At 44.3% G+C, this 21263-nt stretch overlaps 1 protein-coding gene and 1 long non-coding RNA gene across 9 annotated transcripts in view; one reads left to right on the top strand and one right to left on the bottom strand.

Annotated features, from left to right (window-relative positions):
• Nucleotides 1–2944: 2944 nt before the first annotated feature.
• Optn (optineurin) overlaps nucleotides 2945–21263 on the bottom strand; it is a 50902-nt gene continuing 32583 nt past the window's right edge. For 2 of the 8 annotated variants that reach the window (NM_145081.4, XM_087589777.1), the window contains 4 exon segments: nucleotides 2945–5206; nucleotides 8099–8181; nucleotides 10316–10446; nucleotides 19991–20149. In NM_145081.4, coding sequence (NP_659549.3) covers nucleotides 5076–5206; nucleotides 8099–8181; nucleotides 10316–10446; nucleotides 19991–20149 — 504 coding nt within the window. In that variant the 3' untranslated portion in view covers nucleotides 2945–5075. 8 annotated transcript variants of the gene reach the window in all.
• LOC134482742 (uncharacterized) lies at nucleotides 10351–12352 on the top strand. Its single transcript, XR_015641868.1, has 2 exons — nucleotides 10351–10575; nucleotides 11290–12352. It is a non-coding gene; the product is annotated as an uncharacterized LOC134482742 (long non-coding RNA).

Here is a 21263-nt window from a genome sequence, read left to right as displayed (position 1 = left end):
TGTGACCAACACCAACCAACAACCCACCACGTTTCCAGCATCTATATACGCTCCAGAAAATCCCCAGAATTCCAAACATCACAAAATCAAAGAAACCATCAGCAGCTGGCAAAAATCACACCCCGACCACAGCAGGAGGCAAACTGTAGTCAGCTGCTGTCATGGCTGAAGCAGTCCCACATTCCACATGCCAAGAAATAGTCTTAAGATATTTTTGTTTTTTTTTAAAGGAACCAAAACCCCAAATCCAGCTCCTAGTAGTCTGTTCAAACTGGGGATTCACAGTGGATTAATCCACATGATCTGAATGCTCCTCTTCTGAACACTGTTTCTCCTGGGGGGCCAGGCTTTCCATACAGGAAGCTTTTGAGGAGGACACTTCATATCTAAAGCACTAAGAGAATGCTAAAGAAGGGCCCAGGAGCAGCTTCTTCCTCTTCAATCTGAGACTCTGAGGAAAGGCCACACTCTCTTTAGAAGAACTGAGACCCATGCCTCAGCTTAAACTATAGCAGGGTTGTTTTTACTTTGTTTTTGCTTTGGTTTGCTGTGTTGCTCTGGCTGGCTTTGAACTCCTGGTAGCCCTTCTGCCTCAGCCTCGCAAGTGTTAGTAACAGGGAGACACCATCTAGTGGTTCTTAATTTTGGGGGAGCGGGAGGTGCTGTGTGGGGAAGATGTTCACAGACCTCTTTGGGAAAATAATAATAATCTAGTAGGTCTTATTCCCCTTCTAGAAAAACGCGTACTGTCAAGAGTTTGCACGCTGTTCAGTGGTTTGTACATTTTCTGGAACTAGCCCAGATGCCTCTCAAATTAAAAGCTTCTGATGCCGGAAGGTGGCGGCACACACTTTAATCCCGGCACTCGGGAGGCAGAGACAGGTAGATCTCTGTGGGTTCAATGCCAGCCTAGCCTACAGAGTGAGTTTCAGGAGCCTCTGGTGCAGAAGGCCAGAGACTGGAAGAGAGCCAATGGCCGAAACAGCCAGAGCGGGAAGGACCATGAGATGCCTTCATGCTGATGTCCCCGCCCTTCATGTGGCCCTGCTCTCACCCTCAGGTTTTAGGTTGCATCTGCGTGGGTATGCCATTCTGTACTGTCTGTCTCATTGCCAGTACTCTAGTCTTGCTTGTTCTTTTCCAGTGTATCGAGAGTATGCTATTTCAGGTCCTTTTTAACCGTACCTTCCCACTTAAAATTTAGATGTTACTTTGTTGATATCCACAAAATAGCTTGCCAGGATACTGACTGGAATTACATTGAAGTTAGAACCAACATCTTGAGAAGTGTAGACTGTTTTTTTTGAAAATTCCATGCAGGAATACAGTGTCTTTAATTAGTCTGTCCTATTCCCGCCTTTCCTGCTGAACTCTTTCCCAACTAGTGCTCCTCTTATGATCATGTCTGAATAAACCCAGAGTCTCACTGGGGTTGCCTGCACGAGCAGAGGGGAGTTTCGTAGTAACGTGTGGGCAACTTACCAGTGTTACACCAAGGAGACTGACTCCCCGTTCCTCTGGCAACCCCTTAACTGTCAATGGGTCAAGGATGGGCAGGTCACTGAGAACACTTCCCTCATCCATGAGGAGTGTTCATGGGAGTCCCGTCTTGTGTATGATTGTGCAGGTATCCACACTTGCTCTGAGTTCATGGGTGCAGAGGCCAGAATATTGTCACACCCCCTCCCTATCTACTGATTTCCTCTTGTGATATTCCCTGCACCTTGGATTGGGGAATATTTAATCTGGGTGCCCAACACTCACTCACTATTAGTCGTTTATTAAAAGTATAAGGAGAAAAATGAAAATAGGAAAGTTTAACTCAACTCTATCAGATCTGCCTGGCCAAAGGAATAATCAACAGTTATTAGGACCAACTACAGAATGATAGGAAGTATTTGCAAAGCAAACTTTGTGTGTGTGCGTAGGTGTGTATGTACACGAAGTGGTTAATGTATAAAATATTAGCCACCATAAATGGAATAAAACCCAATAAACCAAGAAATGCAATTTTAAAATGGTCAAAGAGCTGGCCATATCTCCAGAGACTTGTATAGATGGTTATATAGAGACGGTTGTATAGAGAGTTATATAGATGGCTCAAGATAACTGATCACTGGGAAAGCACAAAGCCAAATGCCATAATAGATGATCTCACCTGTTGAGATGGCCCTTATTACCAGAAAAAGGAAGGAAGGACAGACAGATGGCTGAATGGACAGACAGCAAATATTAATGATGAGGAGGGGCTGGTGGGATGACCAAGTTGGTAATGTGCTTGCCCTGTAAGCCTGGAAACCTGAGGGATTTGCTAGAGAGTAATAAGACAGTCACTAACTTTGACCGTCAGTGTGGCTGTGGCTGCAAAGCGCCCTGGAGATTAGCACCTCTCTCCTTAGTTTCTGGGGAGGGAGGGTTGACATTATACATGGGCAGTACTACTTGGCAGGTGGGAAGCCCAGTGGGATCATGTCTCTGTTCCTGGCCTCCCACGGGTGCCCAGTTCCACAACAGCCTTCCCACCAGGAAAGGCCAAAACCTTTGACACACGGGGCCATACTTTTCTTCCTTTTCCATTTTCAGTCAGATATTTTGTCACAACAGCAAAAGTCTGATTAACACATGCAGATAACCATGCTATTGAGACGTGGGTGATGGTGGCTCAGGAAAGTAACATGCATAAGTCATGTGTGGTGGCACATACCTTTAGTTCCAGCACGCAGGAGGGAGGGAGGTGGATCTCTGTGAGTTTGAAGCCAGCCTGGTCCACAAAATGAATTTCAGGAAAACCAGGGCTACACAGTGCAACCCTGTCTTGAAAAACCAGCATAAGCAAGAAAAGAAAGAAAATAACATGCATAGAACTCCTATGACTTGTAGCTAATTGGTAGCATGCAACGAGGCCTTAGAACAGACATAGATTAAATAAATCAGATAACACACGGAGGGTTTACAAGTTGTTTACTAAACTGGGGATATAGCCTTAATATACAAATTATTACAGTCACTCTTCTGTACAGTAGATCACTACAGTTTATCCCTCCTGAGACTTCGTACCTTTGAGCAACATCTCACCCTTCCCACACCTTCCCTCCTGTCCTGCAAACCACTATTCAGCTCTCAATATCTATGAACTATGTTTCTTCAGGGTCCACATGTAAGTGACATCATGTGATATTCGTGCCTGGCTTACTTCACTTGACATGATGTCCTCTCCAGGTCCATCTATGTTATCAAGTGATAGAATCCCCTTCTTTCCCAAGGCTGGATACTGTTTCACTTTATCTGTGTACTGTGTTTTCCCTATCCAAACTCCAGCAATGGATGCCTAGGCTGCCCTGTATCCTAGCTGCTGTGGAAGATGCTGTACACTGATCTCTCTCCAACAATCTTAGTCTGAACATGCCTTCATCTGTAATCTTCTTCATGATCAAACAAATGCTTTGGTCATAGCATTACTAAGACCATTTGGGTTTTCAATTCACAGTTTAGATTTATCAGATAATTATACTTGAACAAAGTAAAAAGGATTTCCCCAGTAACTTCATTGTGAAACTGGTTTCCTCCTGTGTCTGGGGTACTATAGAAACCTACTTTATCCAGTATAAAATATAAAGAAATTTATACTAGAAAGAATAAGAAAAGGAAAAATGTAATTTTAGAAATGTCACTATCGAATATTGTCCCTAGGGTCTGAGGGGGATCTAATCTAATGGCGCCTAGGGTCTGAGGGGATCTAATCTAATGGCTCCTAGGGTCTGAGGGGATCTAATCTAATGGCTCCTAGGGTCTGAGGGGATCTAATCTAATGGCTCCTAGGGTCTGAGGGGGGTCTAATCTAATGGCTCCTAGGGTCTGAGGAGGAATCTAATCTAATGGCTTCTAGGGTCTGAGGGGATCTAATGACTGATGCACAGTGCAGTGTTCTACTGTCTTGGAGGGGTAACTGTTCAGGTGAAGATAACTTATCTGAACACTATGTTCCTTTGAGATGAATGAACTATTCTGATTTTGTTTACATACACGTCTGTGTGTATTTAACCAGAGGTCCTGTGCTAAACACAAGACTTCTCAAATGTTTTAGGACTCAATGCTGTTTACTTTTGGATTTGTTTAGTTCTTGCTAACATTTTTAACACAAAATATGGCAAATCCCCATTTATTATGTGTAGACGTGTCTGGTCATGAGCTGGGGGATCTGCTGCCTCGGTCTCCCATGCGGGTGTGCCCTGCACCAGCATGCTTGGCTCTCTGTACTTTTTTATCGGGAATCTATTCAGACATGCACTGGCCCTCCTTTAAAAGGATCTGCTCCTACTTCTCATGACCAAATCAAGTCTAGTGAGCTCAATGCAGAATAGACACATTACAGTGTTGCTGGTCACATATGAGCAGTGGGACAGATATGTCACAAAAGTTTACTTTGTAATAACTGAGATCTGTAAGCTGCTACCTCACCTGCAAAGAAAATAGCTGTTCTTTAAAAAATAAACCCTGTACACCTCCAGTACACAGAGAGGCTGACGGTAACGCCACACTGAACAGCTTAGGGAAGTACCCTGGGCCTGAGCTGCATTCCCCATTCTCACCTGTCCCGGGATCAACAGATACCACCGTGTTCAGTCAGAAAGAACCACACGTAATTTCCACATAATTACACACAGAACAACAAGATCCTGCTAGGTGAAGATTTACCTAGAAAAACACTGCAGTCATGATTCCCGACCATTTCAATTTCCTGTCTCTCACAGGTTCTCAACCACATGTCAGTGAATTTCTCCCATGTCATTCGTGAGCTTGGTCACTTGGTGTCCCATTCTGGCTGACTGCTCTCAGAGACTCTCATGAGCAGAACATAAAAACACTGGCTATCTTACTGGAAGGGCACTAATTAGATTCTTCGTTGTGACTTCCTGTCAGTCCAGAAGATGCTCTCCTTAGGAGGGGTACACTTCCTTTCTCCAGAGATTAGGATAATGTGGCAAAAATATTTGCGTGACAACAAAGAAGACAGAAGTACAAGTGTTGGAGCAGAAATCTGGCGTTTACCAACAGCTTTGGGGAGTGGAGGGCCCTCAGATGATACAGTCCATCACATGTATCTGAAGCGTGTCAATGTCCGGCAGGACCTCCCCACACTTGGGGCACGAGTGAATGGGAATACTCCGGGGCTGCTGCCCATGCTGCCAGCTCATGTCCTCGGCTCCTGGGAGGTGACAAGAAGGGACATGTGCTGTCAGTCGGCTCCGTTTCACGAGCACTTTGGCCTGGAGTTAGTTGGTTAGTTATATGGTTAATGTGAGTGTCTGTCCGACTTAGACATCAGACCCGAGAGGGATACAAATGCACACTTTGGGTCACTAGTGAAAATCTTCACTATGAACAGAGAAGTCTAGAGCTAGTGTTTGTTCTTTAAACTGCATCTCAAGCTCAAGGTCTGTGAAAGCATGATTCTACTTCTAGGGACGAGACATGATCTACTAAGTCCAGAAGAGAGTAAGACATAGATGACGATATAAAACCAAAGGGGGAGCTATGAGAGAAGCTGGGGAGGGTTCTTGGAAGGGCATGAGGTCCGTCTCTCAGAGCAGACAGCAATCTCCTTCATTCAGTTGATGGAGAACCCTCCAGGACTCTGAAGTACCGCTCTGTGCTGGGATGTCCATGAGGTGGGGAAGCCAGTAGAAATGCATTGGGTGTAGCCTCAGGCCCCCGGGGTCCTGCAGGATTGGGGAGAGGGGCTCTGCAGCCAGGCCCTGTTCTGTGAGGTAGGAAGCATCTTTTTAGGGGCTCATGTACTGATCCTCAGGTGACAGCACTATTACGGGGCAGGAAGGCTGTGGTATCTTTGGAAGGTGGAATTAGGTCGTGGCAAGTGTGTTGGGGCTCAGGGCCCTGACACTGGCTTTGTCTCTGTTTCCTGCCCGTCATGATGTGAACAGTCTCCTCCTTCCACATGTTCATACTTTCATGATGCTCTTTACAAAACATATTTGAAGTGCATTCCAACTCTACATAGGTCTTTGATCAATAAATCTTTCCATTAATGCTGGAAAGTGTTTCTGCTTCCGGGGCACCTCTCTGACCAGACCTTTATAGAACAAACTTTTGGCTTTTTAGTCTTAGCCTAGTAGTAAGCTTGGCTCCCAAAATATCTTTTTATTTTTTTTAGAGTATGACAAAGAAAATGACATTTTGGGGGTTGGGGATTTAGCTCAGTGGTAGAGCGCTTGCCTAGCAGGCGCTAGGCCCTGGGTTCAGTCCCCAGCTCCCAAAAAAAAAAAAAAAAAAATGACATTTTAACATTTGTTTGCTTCAAAGCACATTACTTAAATTTATGATATACAAGGCTAATAGATGGCTATGGCGAACAGATTAAAGACATTTTTATTGATTCCTTTGCAATACTGAGGGTTAAACTAGGGCCTTAGGTATGTTAAGCAAGCATGTTACCACTGAACCAAGAAGTTTGTGTGGGGTGGGGGAGTGGTATAGATGTTTGTATGCACGTGTGTGTGTGTGGGGGGCATTCTCACCTGCATATACACGTGTGGAGGCCACAGGTTGACTTGTAGTATCTTTTTGTGTCATTTTTTGAGTAGCCTTTACCTGAAAATGCCCTAGGTCAATATTCTGTCAGGCCATGGGCTCTGTCTTCTGAGAGCTCTGCAAATGCAGGTGTTTACTGTTTGGACTTCCTTTGTGATTTTGGATTTTTGTTTTGCTTTTAATCAGTATATATTCATATATGTAAAAGATTTATTATTTTTTCTACTCATGTGTGCTATGTGTGTTCAGGTGCTTGCAGAAGCCAGAAGGAGGGTCAGGTCCCCGAGAACTCAGTCTGACTGTAACTACAGTCAGTAGAGAGCTGTAGTTACAGGCAGTTGTGAGCTGCCGGACCCAAGTGTTGGGGCTCAGGGCCCTGACACTGGCCTTGAACTTGGTCCTCTGGGAGATGAGAGCATCCGTCTCTGTAGACCTCTTCTCAGTGCACATTAATTATTCAGAATAGTGGGTTTCATTGTGATGCGTTCATGTGTGTATACTGATCATTTATTTATTTATTTATTTATTTTAATTTCTTTATTTATTGGGCTAGACCAGCCCAGGCTGGCCTGGGTTTCTCAATCTCCCGTCTTAGCCTCTGACACACGAGGATTACAGGCATGAGTCACAACACTCGGCCAGTAAACTTTATTTTTTTCACTTGCTTTCCTATAAAAAGACGTTTCTGGGGGGTGGGGTGGGGTGGTGAGGGAGGACAGACAGGAAATACAAAATGACGTGCAGAGACCTACTTTTCACCGTGGATCTGGTGTGACTGTTTTAAGCTCCTGCTGCCCCAACTCTCCTGTGGTGATGGATGACACCCTACCCACCTGGGAATGGGAGTTAAAATAAGCCCGCCCTTGTCTGGTTATCAGAGCAACAGAAACGAAAGCAGGGCAGAATGCGAGGGCACTCGGGCTGCTCTAGGATTTAAGCCCTTTTTATGCCTGTGAAATTTAAGATCATATCTTGTTGATAGAGCACTGCCATCAACATTTCTCCTAGCTATATTAGACCTTTGAATTTTTTTTTTTTTTTTTTTTGGTTCTTTTTTTTCGGAGCTGGGGACTGAACCCAGGGCCTTGCGCTTCCTAGGTAAGCGCTCTACCACTGAGCTAAATCCCCAGCCCCGAATTTTTTTTTTTTTTTTGTATGAAAAATCAAGGATAATACTTCCCTTTTGATAACTTACTATAAATTACAGAACACTGTTACTCGTGTACTGATAACAAATCTATCACCGTGCATTTCTTCAGACCTGGACTTGCTTCGCATTTCATGAGGATCTGGGTTTAATTTCTATAAAGCAAAGCAAACCCTCTCAGCGAAGGCAAGCAGGGGCTAGGATGGGTTGTAAGGTGATTCGGGTCAGCTAACAGAACACTGGAGTGACGCTTGGTATCTGCTAGCTGGCGGGTGAGTGGTCTGGGCTGAGTGAAATGAGAGGCTATCAGGGCTGGATGGAGGTCTGGGAAACAATCGACTGCTTTGATTTGGGAGCCATTCTTCACAATGTGACCTGAAATCCTAGCTCATGGTGACTCACCTCTTTGAAACAGGTAAGCCTGCTGGTCAGAGTCGCTGGTTCTCGCCCCGTGCCGGCACTGCATTTCCATCAAGGACTGCCTACTGGGGTGAAAAGCAAGACCACCAGTGATGTTCTATAGCCCTGCAACACGACACCAGTAAGCAGCCAACAGAAGTGTGAGTGTGGGAAACAAGTCAAAAACACCAGGCCGGACTTCATGAGAAAACTGACCCTGACTGGGGATACAGCTCAGGGCCTGAGTGCTTGCCTAATAGGCACACGGCACTAAACCCTCAGTGCCATAAGACACAGTAAAGCACCCAGAACAAAAGACTAACTGGGATAGAATGGGTTAAAGGCACTAAGTTGGGCTGTATAAAATCAGGAACTTTGCTTTTTCCTTTTCTTTTTCTTTTTTCGTTCTTAAAAAAAAAAAAAGATTTATTTATTATGTATACAGTGTTTTGCCTGCATATACATCTGCTGGTCAGAAGAGGGCACCAGATCTTGCTGGAAAACTGAACTCAGAACCTCTCAAAGAGCAGCCAGCGCTCTTAACCTCTGAGCCATCTCTCCAGCCCTCCCCCACCCCTGCACGACCCCCTCCCCTCGTCACCTCCCCATTTTTAAATGACAGGCCTTTCTGTGTAGCCCTGGCTGTCTGGAACTTGCTTTGTAGATCAGGTGGATTCAGATGTCTGCCTATCTCTGCCTTCTAAGTGCTGGGATTAAGGACATGTGTCACCACTGCCAGGCTACCAAACTCTTCATTGATAGCAAAGTGGGTCAGAGAAAGTGGCATATTTCTGGACCAAGATATCACAGAGCAATTAAATAGAATAAATTATTTCATTAGCTAAGAGGAAAAAATCCCTTCATTTTCTAAAAAATAACGAATTAAATCTGCATCAGAGTTCAAAATCACATGATATAAATTAAATTGCAGAACAATATCTAGAATGATCATTTTGTAACTTAGACACAGAAAAAAATATCAGTATTATCTTCCTTAAAAAAACACCACGTTGGGAGCTGGAGCGATGGCTCAGTGGTTAAGACTACTTATACTCTAGTGGAGGACCTGAGGTTGGTTCCTAGCACCCACACAGTGGTTCACAAGAGTCTGCAACTCCAGATCAAGGGGTTGGCCATCCTCTTCTGGCTTCTGCTGGCACTGGGCATACATGTACTACACACACAGATATGCAGGCAAAACACTCACACACAAATAAATCTAAAAGAGTTGCTTGAAAATATAATACAGAGATTTGTGTGCATATCTGTATGTAAAATTATATATAATGCGGATGGATGGTGACCAAATTCGTGTTCCCACCAAGTACGGGGAGAGGGGTGCACTGAAGGGTGGAAAACGAAGGAGGCCAGCTTTGGCTACGACTTGGATAAGGACTTGGGGCCAGCCCGATGGCTGAGCTGGGAACGACATTCACTGACAAGCCTGAGGTCACATGGCTTAGGACCCACATAGCAGAAGAGGGGAACTGACCCTGTCCTGTGATCTCCATACACAGAGTGTGGCAGGGAACTGACTCCTGTCCTGTGATCTCCATACACAGAGTGTGGCAGGGAACTGACTCCTGTCCTGTGATCTCCATACACAGACTGTGGCAGGGAACTGACTCCTGTCCTGTGATCTCCGTACACAGATTGTGGCAAGCGTCCACACCCACACATAAACAAATGAATGAAAGTAGTTTACAGAAAATGTAAAAGAAATTTGAAGCAAATGAAATAAACAGTTGATTTAGAATGGCATACATATTACTTATGTTTTATTTTCTATTTAAAATATTTTAAGACCTCTCCCATTAATTTTTGAGCCTTACACAAAGTGTATGCTTGCACTTCCAAGCAGCACCCCAGACACTGAGGAAGGAGGACAAGGTTAGACCAGCACGCAGTGGCAATTTCTAGAGCAGTTTGGGCTAAAGGGAATGACGGGTTCAAACAAACAAAAACACCAACAACGTAAAAATAAATTTCAAAGTTAGAGTTTGCTTTAAGACAGATGGTTTAAAGCCAGCTAAGATCCCGGGACACAGAATGTCATTTTCCCAGCATATAAGGAAGTTGGCCGGGTTCCTGTGCTTCTGTCTACGTGGTGTCATCTGAACTAAGTGTGGCACATGAACAGATGAGGTGTGGGAGGGCAGGTCTCAGACGTGCTAAGGACACAGCCTGCCTGCCCTCGTCCCTCTGCTTGCTTTCCCTTACCTGCCTCCATCTTCAAAGTCATTGTTCTCTTTCAGCAAAATGGCGAGCTGCAAGGCCAGCTGCTCCTTTTCCTCATGGATCTTCTCCCTTGCTGCCCTCTCAGCATGGAAATCTGAACAGTACACCTCCATCTGTTAGAGGGAAAGTTGAGTTACCATGGAGATGAGCGTGGTCTCCACGGTGACCTGACCTGACCTGATGTCTGGCCCGTGCTGTACCTGTAGATGGGCTTCGGGAAGACAGATCTCTGTTGTCAACAGGTATGATAAGTTATGGCTTCCCAATGCCGTTAAACAGATACAAGTCATGTGCATGTGGGTGCTTTAAACTGAACTGATATAAACGGATTAAGGAATGCACGAATCATTCATTAAATAAAATATTTCTTAAAAAAATGGTATTCAGGAATAACATAAATGGCTTACCAGAATGTTGGTCTTAAGCTAAATTTAAAATAAACAAACGCACATTATCTGTTGAGTTCCAGCCATGGGTGTGGTCTTACGTTGGCTGTCTCTTTTACCTCATCAAAAGTCCTCAGACCAGTACGAGGGTGATGGAGGCACAGGACTCACATGTCTGTCCAGGTCTGTGTTGCAAGTCCTGGGCTATGCAGCAAGACCCTGCCTTTTAAAAATCCCAGGGATATAAACTTGTCATTTTTCTAATGAGCTTGATGGTCCTTAGTCTTAGGAAAGTCTGGCTGAGCATGGCAGCACTGGCCTGTGATCTTAGGGCCCCACAGGCTGAAGCAAGAGGATGCCAAGTTCTATTCTAGGCTACATGGCAAGACTGTATCAAAGCAGAAACGTTTAGGACCTCAGTGTCTGAGCATAGAGAGAGGTCTTGTTTTCCTGGACTCTTCTATGTATCAAGCCACTTCCTCTTCATGTGGGGTCTCCAGCTTCCACTGTGGCTCCCGTGATCTTCGTGCCCTGGTACAGAAATTCTTGTGTGGTCTATTCCCACAACAGGGCCAGCCTGTGTAAGCTCTAAGATGCTACAGGAGCCGTGGCTGGGGGACTCTGAAACTACATCATCAGGTGCTGTGGCCCTTGCCTTGCTCGCTTCCGGATCGCTTGCTTTGGAGACCAGCTGAGCAAACCACTGAAGAGGCTCACATACGGAGGGAGGCCTCCTGACAGCCTGAGTCATCTTGGAAATGGCCTGCCAAGTCTGTTTTTAGTGCAGCCTCATGAGAGACTGAGCCAGACCTCCTTTTCTGAGCTGCTCCCGGATTCCTCATTCACAGACTCGTACATGAGAGGACTACCATTTGTTTCTGTTTGAGCTGCCATGCTTCGGGCATAATCTGCCACACAGGAAAGCAGATAACTAATGTCTTATCAGAATAATCTCATGGTTCTCAAGCTGTAACATAAAAATCAATTGCACAGCGATCCGAACATTGTTTTATAAGCAGTTCTTAATCTTCTTTTGCTTTATTTTTTTAAGATTTATTTATTTTTTATGTGCATTGGCGTTTTGCCTGCAGGTATGTTTGTGTGAGGATGTCAGATCTCTTGAAGCTCCAGTACAGACAGTTGTGAGCTGTTCTGTGGGTGCTGGGAATTGAACCCAGGTCCTCTGGAAGAGCAGCCACTAAGCTATCAACCACTCAGCCATCTCTCTAGCCCCATTCTGTTTTTTGAGGCAATGTCTCACTATGTAGCCCTAAGTGGCTTGGAGCTTAATATGCAGACCAGACTTGTAGAGGGCCGCAATAACATTCGCCACCACAAGATGGCGCTGGCTTCCACTGCACCCCACGTGGAAGGCCAAGATAGTTTCGCCATTACAAGATGGTGCTGGCCTCCGCCGCGCCAGCCGACTTCCTTTCAGGAAGTTAACTGTGTGCGCATGTGCAAGAGTGCCTTCGTGCCAGGTCTTTGCCCACTCCGGGGCATGCCTAATGAGATCATGGGTAAGCAACCAATCAGGTGTGGATGCGCCGCGCTAGGGTGTATATAAGCCGCGCCATGCTGGCGCCCCGCGGCCCTCTATTATTAATAAATAATAAGCATTTTGGCTACAGAAGGATTTGTGTGTTCCTGCGTATTCTTGCTGGCGAGGTCGCGCGGGACATTTGGTGCCGAGAACCCGGGACACCACGCCATCGCCAGGCGCCAAGAGGGGGTCTTCCGTCTGCGGAAGGAATCCAGAACTGTAGTGTTTAAAAGGTAGGCCCTGAGAGACATGCTTAGCCTTGACCTGTTCCACTTCACTCCCCTGCTAGATGCGGCAGAAGTTTTTGTTATTGTTTTAGCAGCCCTCATGCTTTCTCTATTGGCCTTTGAGTTTTTAGCCGCTGACAGACAGCGTCAGAGGTCGCATGGGAGCCGCCCAGCTGTAATAGCAAAGCAGAGAGCACTGGGGGAGGTGCAGGACGGCATGTCAGAAACAGGGTGGGGTAAAAAATTAAAGAGCTCAAGGAAAAAAGATAAAAATAAGCAGACAGTCCCCTCCAAAGACTTCAGACCTGCGGAGGTGGGAGATTGTGGAAAAAACGCCCCGGGAGAGAAAAAGGGAGGAGATAAAAGGAACACAGTATTTTGGGAGAAAAATTTTGTCTTTGTGCTTGTAAAAGGTGTGATTAGGCTCTGGAAGCTTCACAGAGTCATACTGATCAGACTTGATAGAGGTAAACCACCTGGAAATTTATTCAGAAGAATCAAACAAAAGGACATCTCAATGCCCATGCACAGCTTGATGGAGTTAATGTAATTGGGTTGTGAGTAAAAATATTCAGGACTGGGGTTGGGGATTTAGCTCAGTGGTAGAGCGCTTGCCTAGGAAGCGCAAGGCCCTGGGTTCGGTCCCCAGCTCCGAAAAAGAGAACCAAAAAAAAAAATATTCAGGACTGTGTTTCACTTCCATACCATTTGTGAATGTCAGTCGTGCTGCTCAGATATCCCATAATATATCTCAGTATCTTACAGGAATTTGGTTTCAACACGTTGATGGACTAGTCCAGGAATTGAGACAATCCATCGTCCATATCAACTCCACTCGAGTGGATAGTCACCGTGAAAGTGGTGGGAAAGGGGAAATCCTACCTCTCTGCTGACACCATCTGGTTTTTTCCCTCTTTGTCTATTGTCTGTCCTTGGTGCACCAAGCTGTCCCTGTATGTCAGTTTATGTCTGTGGTTTTTGTTTCTTGTTGCTTAAATGTTTTATGTTTCATGTTCAAAAGAAAAAATGGTAAAAACTTTATCTGTGAATCGTTCACATCTTGATTTGGTTTTAACTCGTTTCAAAAAAGGAACAAATGAATAAAAAGCAGTTTCAATCAGGCCGTTAGAGCCCTGTACCTGTAGCCAGGAGTCTAGGTCAGCTGGAGAAACTGCCCAGGGGCTAAGCGTCTGCATGCGCCAGCAGCTCCTCAGCTTCTTTGGTACAAGAGCTGATAGCTGTTTCTCTTAGAAAAATCCCTGACTTATTATTTGACTCAAAAGGTGACAAGGTGCTTCTCTTAAAATCATAGCTTAAAAAGGTAAAAATGGTGCTTGGTCTAAATATTAAAGATATGCGTAGCCACTTCAATTTTGTTTCTCATTGGTTTTAAATGTATAAATATGCTCTACTTGCCTTGGTCATGGATTGTTGGCTTTCAAGTTATTGGATATGGTTAAAAGGTATAATATTGGTAACAGAAAGTTGACATAAAGCTGGTAATTTATATAGAGTCATTCTAGACAACATGTGGCATCAGCCAACCCAGGGAAACAGGTCTAAATTGAGATAATATTTTTATGGAACTCTTATTCTAGAAACCAGGCTTCTAAAAGAATTTAGGACAATGTCTCTTTGTTGAGGTATTGGAGACTACACCATCGTGTGTTCATATGTAGGAATTGGCAGTCAAACTTTGTAGCATGAAGGATAGACTAGAGACTGGATTTTGGAGACTAGATCGTTTGTTGGAGGTTGAGTTTTGCTTTCCAAAGTTGTGGTTTGCCCTGAAGCTATCTGTATTTTGATGCTAATTCCACTGCCCCAAGAACAGCTCCCTAGTCAGTACTCAGAACTCAGGTGACTTTCCAAAATTGTGGCTGTGCTCTGGTGTTACAAGGAGAACTTAAAGATTGTGATTAAGGATTGTCAGTGTTACATTGACTAACTCAAACTTATTTGTAATTAAGAAAAAATCAAACAGGTAGAGATTGTTACAGGATTTACAAAGGATTGATGAGGTTTTAGAACTTGTGAGAGCACTACAGCCAGTTTGTTTACTCCAACTGGCATTTTAAGATAGATTTAGAGGATTGATTTTGAGTTTTCATTTTGTGAGCTTGCTTATAATTTTAGAGAGCCCATAAAGTGATATCATTAGGAATGGCTAACAGCCTTATATTATGTAATTTTGTTGCTTCTTCAATGTAAAAAGTTAGAACTTTGAATCTTTCAGTGTGTATGGAAATTTTTACTACAAACCTTTGCTCTCAAAATGAGCTTTAATATTTGGGGAGTAGCTGTTACACTACTCGGGATAAGAATATTTGAAACTAATTTTAAGCTTCTAAGGATATGTTAATTGGCTAAGTACCTCACCCTACCAGAGGACTTAGGTCTTTGTTATGCACATTGGAGATAAAGCTTCAGCTGTGTTAATACAGAATTGTAGACTAGAGTCATGGAAGTATTTTAAAAAGAAACCTGGTAAAACATATCTTATTCCAAACAACAGTTAATTGGTTATTACAAAATACTGATATTTGGCCTATTACATATGCAAATTTTTCAGGCAAAATTGATAATTTTACTCTTTACATGCTTTTGTACTTCCTATATATTTGTGCATGCAACCCATAGGAAATGCGCTTAGTGTATTTATAGGTGGTTCATCTAATGAAAAGGCTACATATATGATTGGATCACTTGTTTATTCTCTTGAGTTTCTATTGCTTCAACACACATTATTAAATTACGTGCTTTAGCCACTGTTTTAAATCAAGCTTTCAATTCACATACTGATAGCCAATGTGTGGCTTGTGGTTTACAATTGATTTCAATTACTTAATGCTTTATTAGAGGCAAGTTTTCTACATGAAATCAGTGAGTGATTTCAGTGTGAATTGTCTGACAACGCACTGTCCTTTTAGTGCTCTGGCTCAGACAACTAAACAAAACCATAGACCCAGCTCTTTAAAAATGGTAATGGAGTTGATAACACACCCTCATGAAAAGAGGAAGACTCCATTTGCTTACTTTAAATTCTCAGCCTCGCCCTACCAGCTCAGGGATTTCTAGTATGACTAAATCTGGATGCTTATGTTTAGGTAAATAAAGCTGGTGAGGGGCTGGAGTGATGGCTTAGTGGTTAAGAGCACTAAGTACTGTTCCTTTATAGGCCATTTAAGAACTCAAACTGGATTGCCTAGACCCCTTAACAAGGGAGGACAATGATACCAGACAGATTATAGGCCTTACATCGGAACAATTAGTCAAAAAATCTCATTCTTTATATATCCAAAACAATAATGCTAGAAACAATAATTTGGTATACAAGTCAATTTATAAATACAAGTGCTCAGTGTCCTAATTTAATCCTCGAGGACTTACCTTAATAAATAATATCTTTACTCTATCTTAATAAATAAAAAGGGGGAGTTATCCCTGTATGCTAAATAATGCTCCTTTTATTCCAATTTTAAAATTTGGATGCCAAGGAACCCTTGAGTGTTTATGCCACCCTACAACTAGGCATACTTCTGCCTAGGTGAAATAGAAAGATTCACATATTGGCATGATCCTGTTCAGATATTTTATATGGGGAAGAGGGAATCTTTGTGTTTTTTTCTACAGGATGCTACAAGAGTGTGCCAGCTGTCTGAGTGTCTGGTGAGACTTGCTGATCCTGGTTGCATAAAGATTCAGCTCTCCTGGTTCGGGTCCCTGGAGTCATTCCTCTGCCCTGAGAGGAAGATGGAAGATTCCCCCTCATCTTTTGTCATCACAGAGATTTTGGCGTTGCTGCAGTCAGTGTTACCGCTGCGTGTGTCCCGTCCCACTATGGCCCGCTCTCTGACCCTCTGTGCACTGCTGCTTGCTGGAGAAGACTGGACTCCAGCCGTTGCTGCCCCCCTCATTCCCCTGGTGACTCTTGCTGCCTTAACTGGTGTTGTCATCTTGCAGTCTATAGCTTCACAGGAATGCCACCTGCGTAAAGCTGCTGTGGACTGGGGAACTCTGTCCTGGTTATGCAGATCTCAGACATGGTTCCATTGCCTGCTGGTTGTTCCAGAGAAGAATGACTGATCCTGAACTGTCCTGGGAAAGACCTTGTTACTTTCGCTGCTATTGTAGTAGCCATTTACTGCTATAGCCATTGTGTCTACAGTGTCTGGAGTTACCCTCCCCCATTCTATTGTTAGACAAACACAGTGGGTGAACTTTCTGGAGTAGTTGCTAACAATTGGGAATTCTAAATTTTATTATAGGAGCGACTTGACTATGGCCCTTGGTGGTCACAGCTGAAGAGAACCAAATGAGGTGCCCACTACTTATCGGGAGTGGCTCTGTTTGGTGCAGCCCTATGCTGTGGATTAGTGTTCATGCTATGGTTGGTTTGCAAACTCAGATCTCAACAGAAACGTGACAAGGCCGTTATCCCTCAAGCACTTGTGGCCATTGAACAAGGGGCCTCCCCTAAAATTTGGTTATCTATCTCCAAAAATTAGTCGGTATCTGAGTTCTCTGCTCTTGTACCCCATGGATCTGTGGATCCATTGCACTGGGATGAGAGAGACTCAATGATTCTTTGATCAGCCCTTCCACATCGCTGAGGTTTCCTCATTGCATGCGATAGGGTGATCATGATTTCCCCACTAACTCATTTTCTGGTTGGCCTCTTTTTAGAGTTCGCCCTAGGTCATTTAACAGTTACTGTCACACAGCACTGCGGTATCCAGAGACGGGCAACTTTCCTCATGCACAGTACACAGGGCCCGGTGGCGATAGGGTTACCCTTCGATAAGGCTGTGACATAGAGGAACGACCTAAGACAGGAGCCACAGCAGATGGATGTAACTGCAGGGACAGACCAGTCTAGACAATAGTTTATTGTTATTAATAAAATAATAAGGGGGAGATGTAGAGGGCCGCAATAACATTCGCCACCACAAGATGGCGCTGGCTTCCACTGCACCCCACGTGGAAGGCCGAGATAGTTTCGCCATTACAAGATGGTGCTGGCCTCCGCCGCGCCAGCCGACTTCCTTTCAGGAAGTTAACTGTGTGCGCATGTGCAAGAGTGCCTTCGTGCCAGGTCTTTGCCCACTCCGGGGCATGCCTAATGAGATCATAGGTAAGCAACCAATCAGGTGTGGATGCGCCACGCTAGGGTGTATATAAGCCGTGCCATGCTGGCGCCCCGCGGCCCTCTATTATTAATAAATAATAAGCATTTTGGCTACAGAAGGATTTGTGTGTTCCTGCGTATTCTTGCTGGCGAGGTCACGCAGGACACAGACTGACTGCAAACTTGTAGTTGTGTGTTTGTCACATGACCTGCCTTCTGAATACTAAAGATTGTGTATCTGCATCATTGTACCAGGTGCCAAGGCTGTGTGTGTTCATGTACATGCATGTGCTCACGTGTGCAGTACCTGCCGAGGGCAGAAGAGGGTGTTGTGTTCCCTGCAAGTGGAGTTAGGGGGTTGAGAGCTGCCTGACTCGGGCACTGGTAACTGAAGGTAGGTTTTCTACAAGAGCCGTACATGCTAAGCCACCTCTCAACCGGCCTTTGGATTTCATGGATTTGGGCTATATTATCTATTATTCTTTAAAGGAAATAAAAATCTAAGCCTCTCATGGTGGCACACACCTGTTTTCTAGCATTTGGTAGCTAACACTTGGGTCATGAGTTTGGAGCCAGCCTGAGTTACATAGTGACATCTTGTCTTAATAAAACAAACAAAACTATTATGTCAAAACTATAATTACCAAAAGGTATAGGTATGTATGTATGTATTATATATATGTATGTATGTATGTATGTATATATACACACACATATATGTATATGTGTGTAATATTATGTTACAATATAATATTAAATAAAATCATTTTAAGAGGGTTCCATCACTTCCAGGAGACGCAGCATCTCCTGGTACATGGTGAATGGTGGAGATTCACCTCTATGGTACAGAATCTGTGCTAACCCTTTCTGTATCAGCGTTGGGAGCAGTTATCTACCTTCTGATGTGCAGAAGCCAGAGTTGCTGAATGAATGAGAGCGTCTACCAAAACCAACACCCATGTGTAGTCATGACACAGACACCAGACCACAGGGGAAGCAGGAAACTCTGCCGTGTGGGCTACCCAAGGGAAGACAAGGCTCTGGGAGGCAGGCTCCCATGATGCTCCTGGTGGGGTTTGTCCTGGTGGGCAGCTGGTGATAGCCAGCCGTCAGGTAGCATAGAGACTGCTGGAATCATTCTTAAGTAAAATACACAAAGATGTAAAGACAATGGGGCCTTCCTGAGAGAATTCCAGTCCTGTATTTTTGTAAGACCAACTGGTAGTACTTATTTAATTTTAATCATGTAATCATTCCACATCTCTCTCTGCGTGTGCATGTGTGCGTACGTGCGTGCATCTGTGTGTGTGCATACGTGAACATGTGCAGGCCAGAGGACAACCTTGGATGTCATTCCTCAGGTGTGGTCTACTTTGGTTGTTGAGACAGCATGCGTCACTGGTGTGGAATGCCCTGAGTGTGCTAGAATGGCTGGCCAGGGAACTCCGGGATTTCAGCACTGGGATTGCAAGTAAATTCTACTGTGCCCATTTTCTTTTTTAAAATACCTGTGTCTAGTATTTCTATTTAGTAGCAAATTTTAAGAAAAAGACCCATATGAAGCTAGGTATGTAGCATGCCTATAATCCGAGTATTTGCAAAGTACAGGCAGAAAGATCAGGGGTTCAAGGTCATTCTTGACTAGATAGCAAATTTATGGCTACCTTGTCTTTTGAGGCCCAGTCTCAAACAAAACAAAACAAAACACTCTCCCCAAAACATCATTTATAATAAACAGTATAAACTCCAAAAATATTTAGAAATAAGTCTAATACTAGTACCTAGGAATCTAAAGCTGGCCTTGAACTATTAATTTCTCTGCCTTTATTTCTCAAGTGCTGAAATTTTCACATATGCACAATCATGCCTGGCTTTCATTTAAAAGTTAAAAAAAAATCCACTGGGTAGGCATGGTGGTGCAGGCCTTTAATACCAGCACTTAGAAAGTAGAAGCAGGCAGATCTCTGTGAGTTCAAGGCTAACCTGTTCTACATAGTAAATTCCAAGTCAGCCGGAGCTAAACAGAGACCATGTATTGGCAAAACAGACAAAAAGGAGGAGGAGAAAGAGGAAAAAGAGAAGAGGAAGAGGAGGAAGAAGAGGAAAAGGAGGAGGAGGAAGAGGAAGAAGAGGAGGGAGAAGGCAAGGAAGGGGAGAGGAGGAAGAGGAGGAAGAAGAGGAAAAGGAGGAGGAAGAAGAGGAGGGAGAAAAGAAGGAAGGGGGAAGAGGAAGAAGAGGAGGAGGAGGAGGAGGAGGGGGAGGGAAAAACGGTCAGAAAGAACATGAAAATCACTATTGTATTAAGCACTGCCCTCCTCATTTGGAATCTGCACGGCGTGTGTCATTCAGCTCAGGTTCTAGACCGCACCTCACCTGAGCCCTGAGGACGGCCATGGTCTCCAGGTCCTCCTCCTGCTTGGCGATGGTCTGCTTCATCTCATCCATCTGGAGCTGCTTGGACGCCAGAGCCTGCTCCGCCAGCTCCAGCTTCTCGCTGAGCTCCTGCAGCTGCACCTTGTCCACTTTTTCTGCCTGAAAAATACAGAAAAAATTCTAGAAACGGCTTGGAAGTGACACAATCCTATTTTAGGAAAATGTAAAGGTTTATGTTTAAGAACTGTCATCTCCAGTCTGTTACTTAGCTATGGCAATTCATTCAGGAAGTTGGAGTCACTTGTGACTGCCAACAACCACTTCCTCCAACTAAAATACTTTTTTTATAAAAGATTTATTTATTTATGTATTCAAGTACACTGTAGCTCTCTTCAGTCACACCAGAAGAGGGTTATCAGATCCCATTACAGATGGTTGGGTCACAATGTGGTTGCTGGGAATTGAACTCAGGACCTCTGGAAGAGCAGTGCTCTTAACCGCTGAGCCATCTCTCCAGCCCCACTAAAACACTTTCTTAAAAGGTGACACGGGGCATAGGCTGTTCCCAGCAGATGAGTTCAGCTCTTCAGCTCACATCAATGGCAGATAGCATGAAATGTGCAGTGATGAGAAGCCTCCTTTGAGGAGTTTGTGAGGCACCGATATTCTTATTTATCTTGTTACTTTAGCATTGGAAACGTGTTTACATTTAAAGGGACCAGGTCCTTGCTGAGGATTGCTCATACCTTTAATCCCAGCAATCCTGAGGCAGCAGGGGCAGGTAGAACTCTGAGTTCAAGGCCAGCTTTCTCTATGTAGTGAGTTCTAGGCTAGCCAAGGCCACATAAAGACTCTCTAAATAAAGAAATAAATGTGTGTGTGTTTTTTTAAAGCTATAGGTTTAAGAGAGCTCTAAAATTCTTTTTTAATGAAGTAAACAAAGGCCTGGGAGATTATCTAGTCACTGAAGTGCTGCTGGGTGGGAGGAGCTGAGTCCAGACCCTCAGCGCCATCTAAGCCAGGTACGATGACTCTTGCTGCAACCCTAGTTGGGATCCAGAGACAGCAAGGGCTCTGGTTTGCTGGCCGGCTACCCAAGCTTCAATAGGAGACACACTCAGAAACTGAGGTAGCCTGTCTTAAAACATACCAAACATCAGCCTCCACATGTACACGCCAGTACGTATCTGGATACCACCACCCACACCTACCCGCCCCTCTGGAAAAGGAAAAGAAAACATGGGCTTATGCCAGAGGCCTATACTCCTAACTA

Source organism: Rattus norvegicus, chromosome 17 (genome assembly GCF_021556685.1).
Source record: "Rattus norvegicus strain SHRSP/BbbUtx chromosome 17, alternate assembly SHRSP_T2T, whole genome shotgun sequence".
Taxonomy (NCBI): Eukaryota; Metazoa; Chordata; class Mammalia; order Rodentia; family Muridae; genus Rattus; species Rattus norvegicus.
This window is presented reverse-complemented; position numbering and strand designations above follow the sequence as displayed.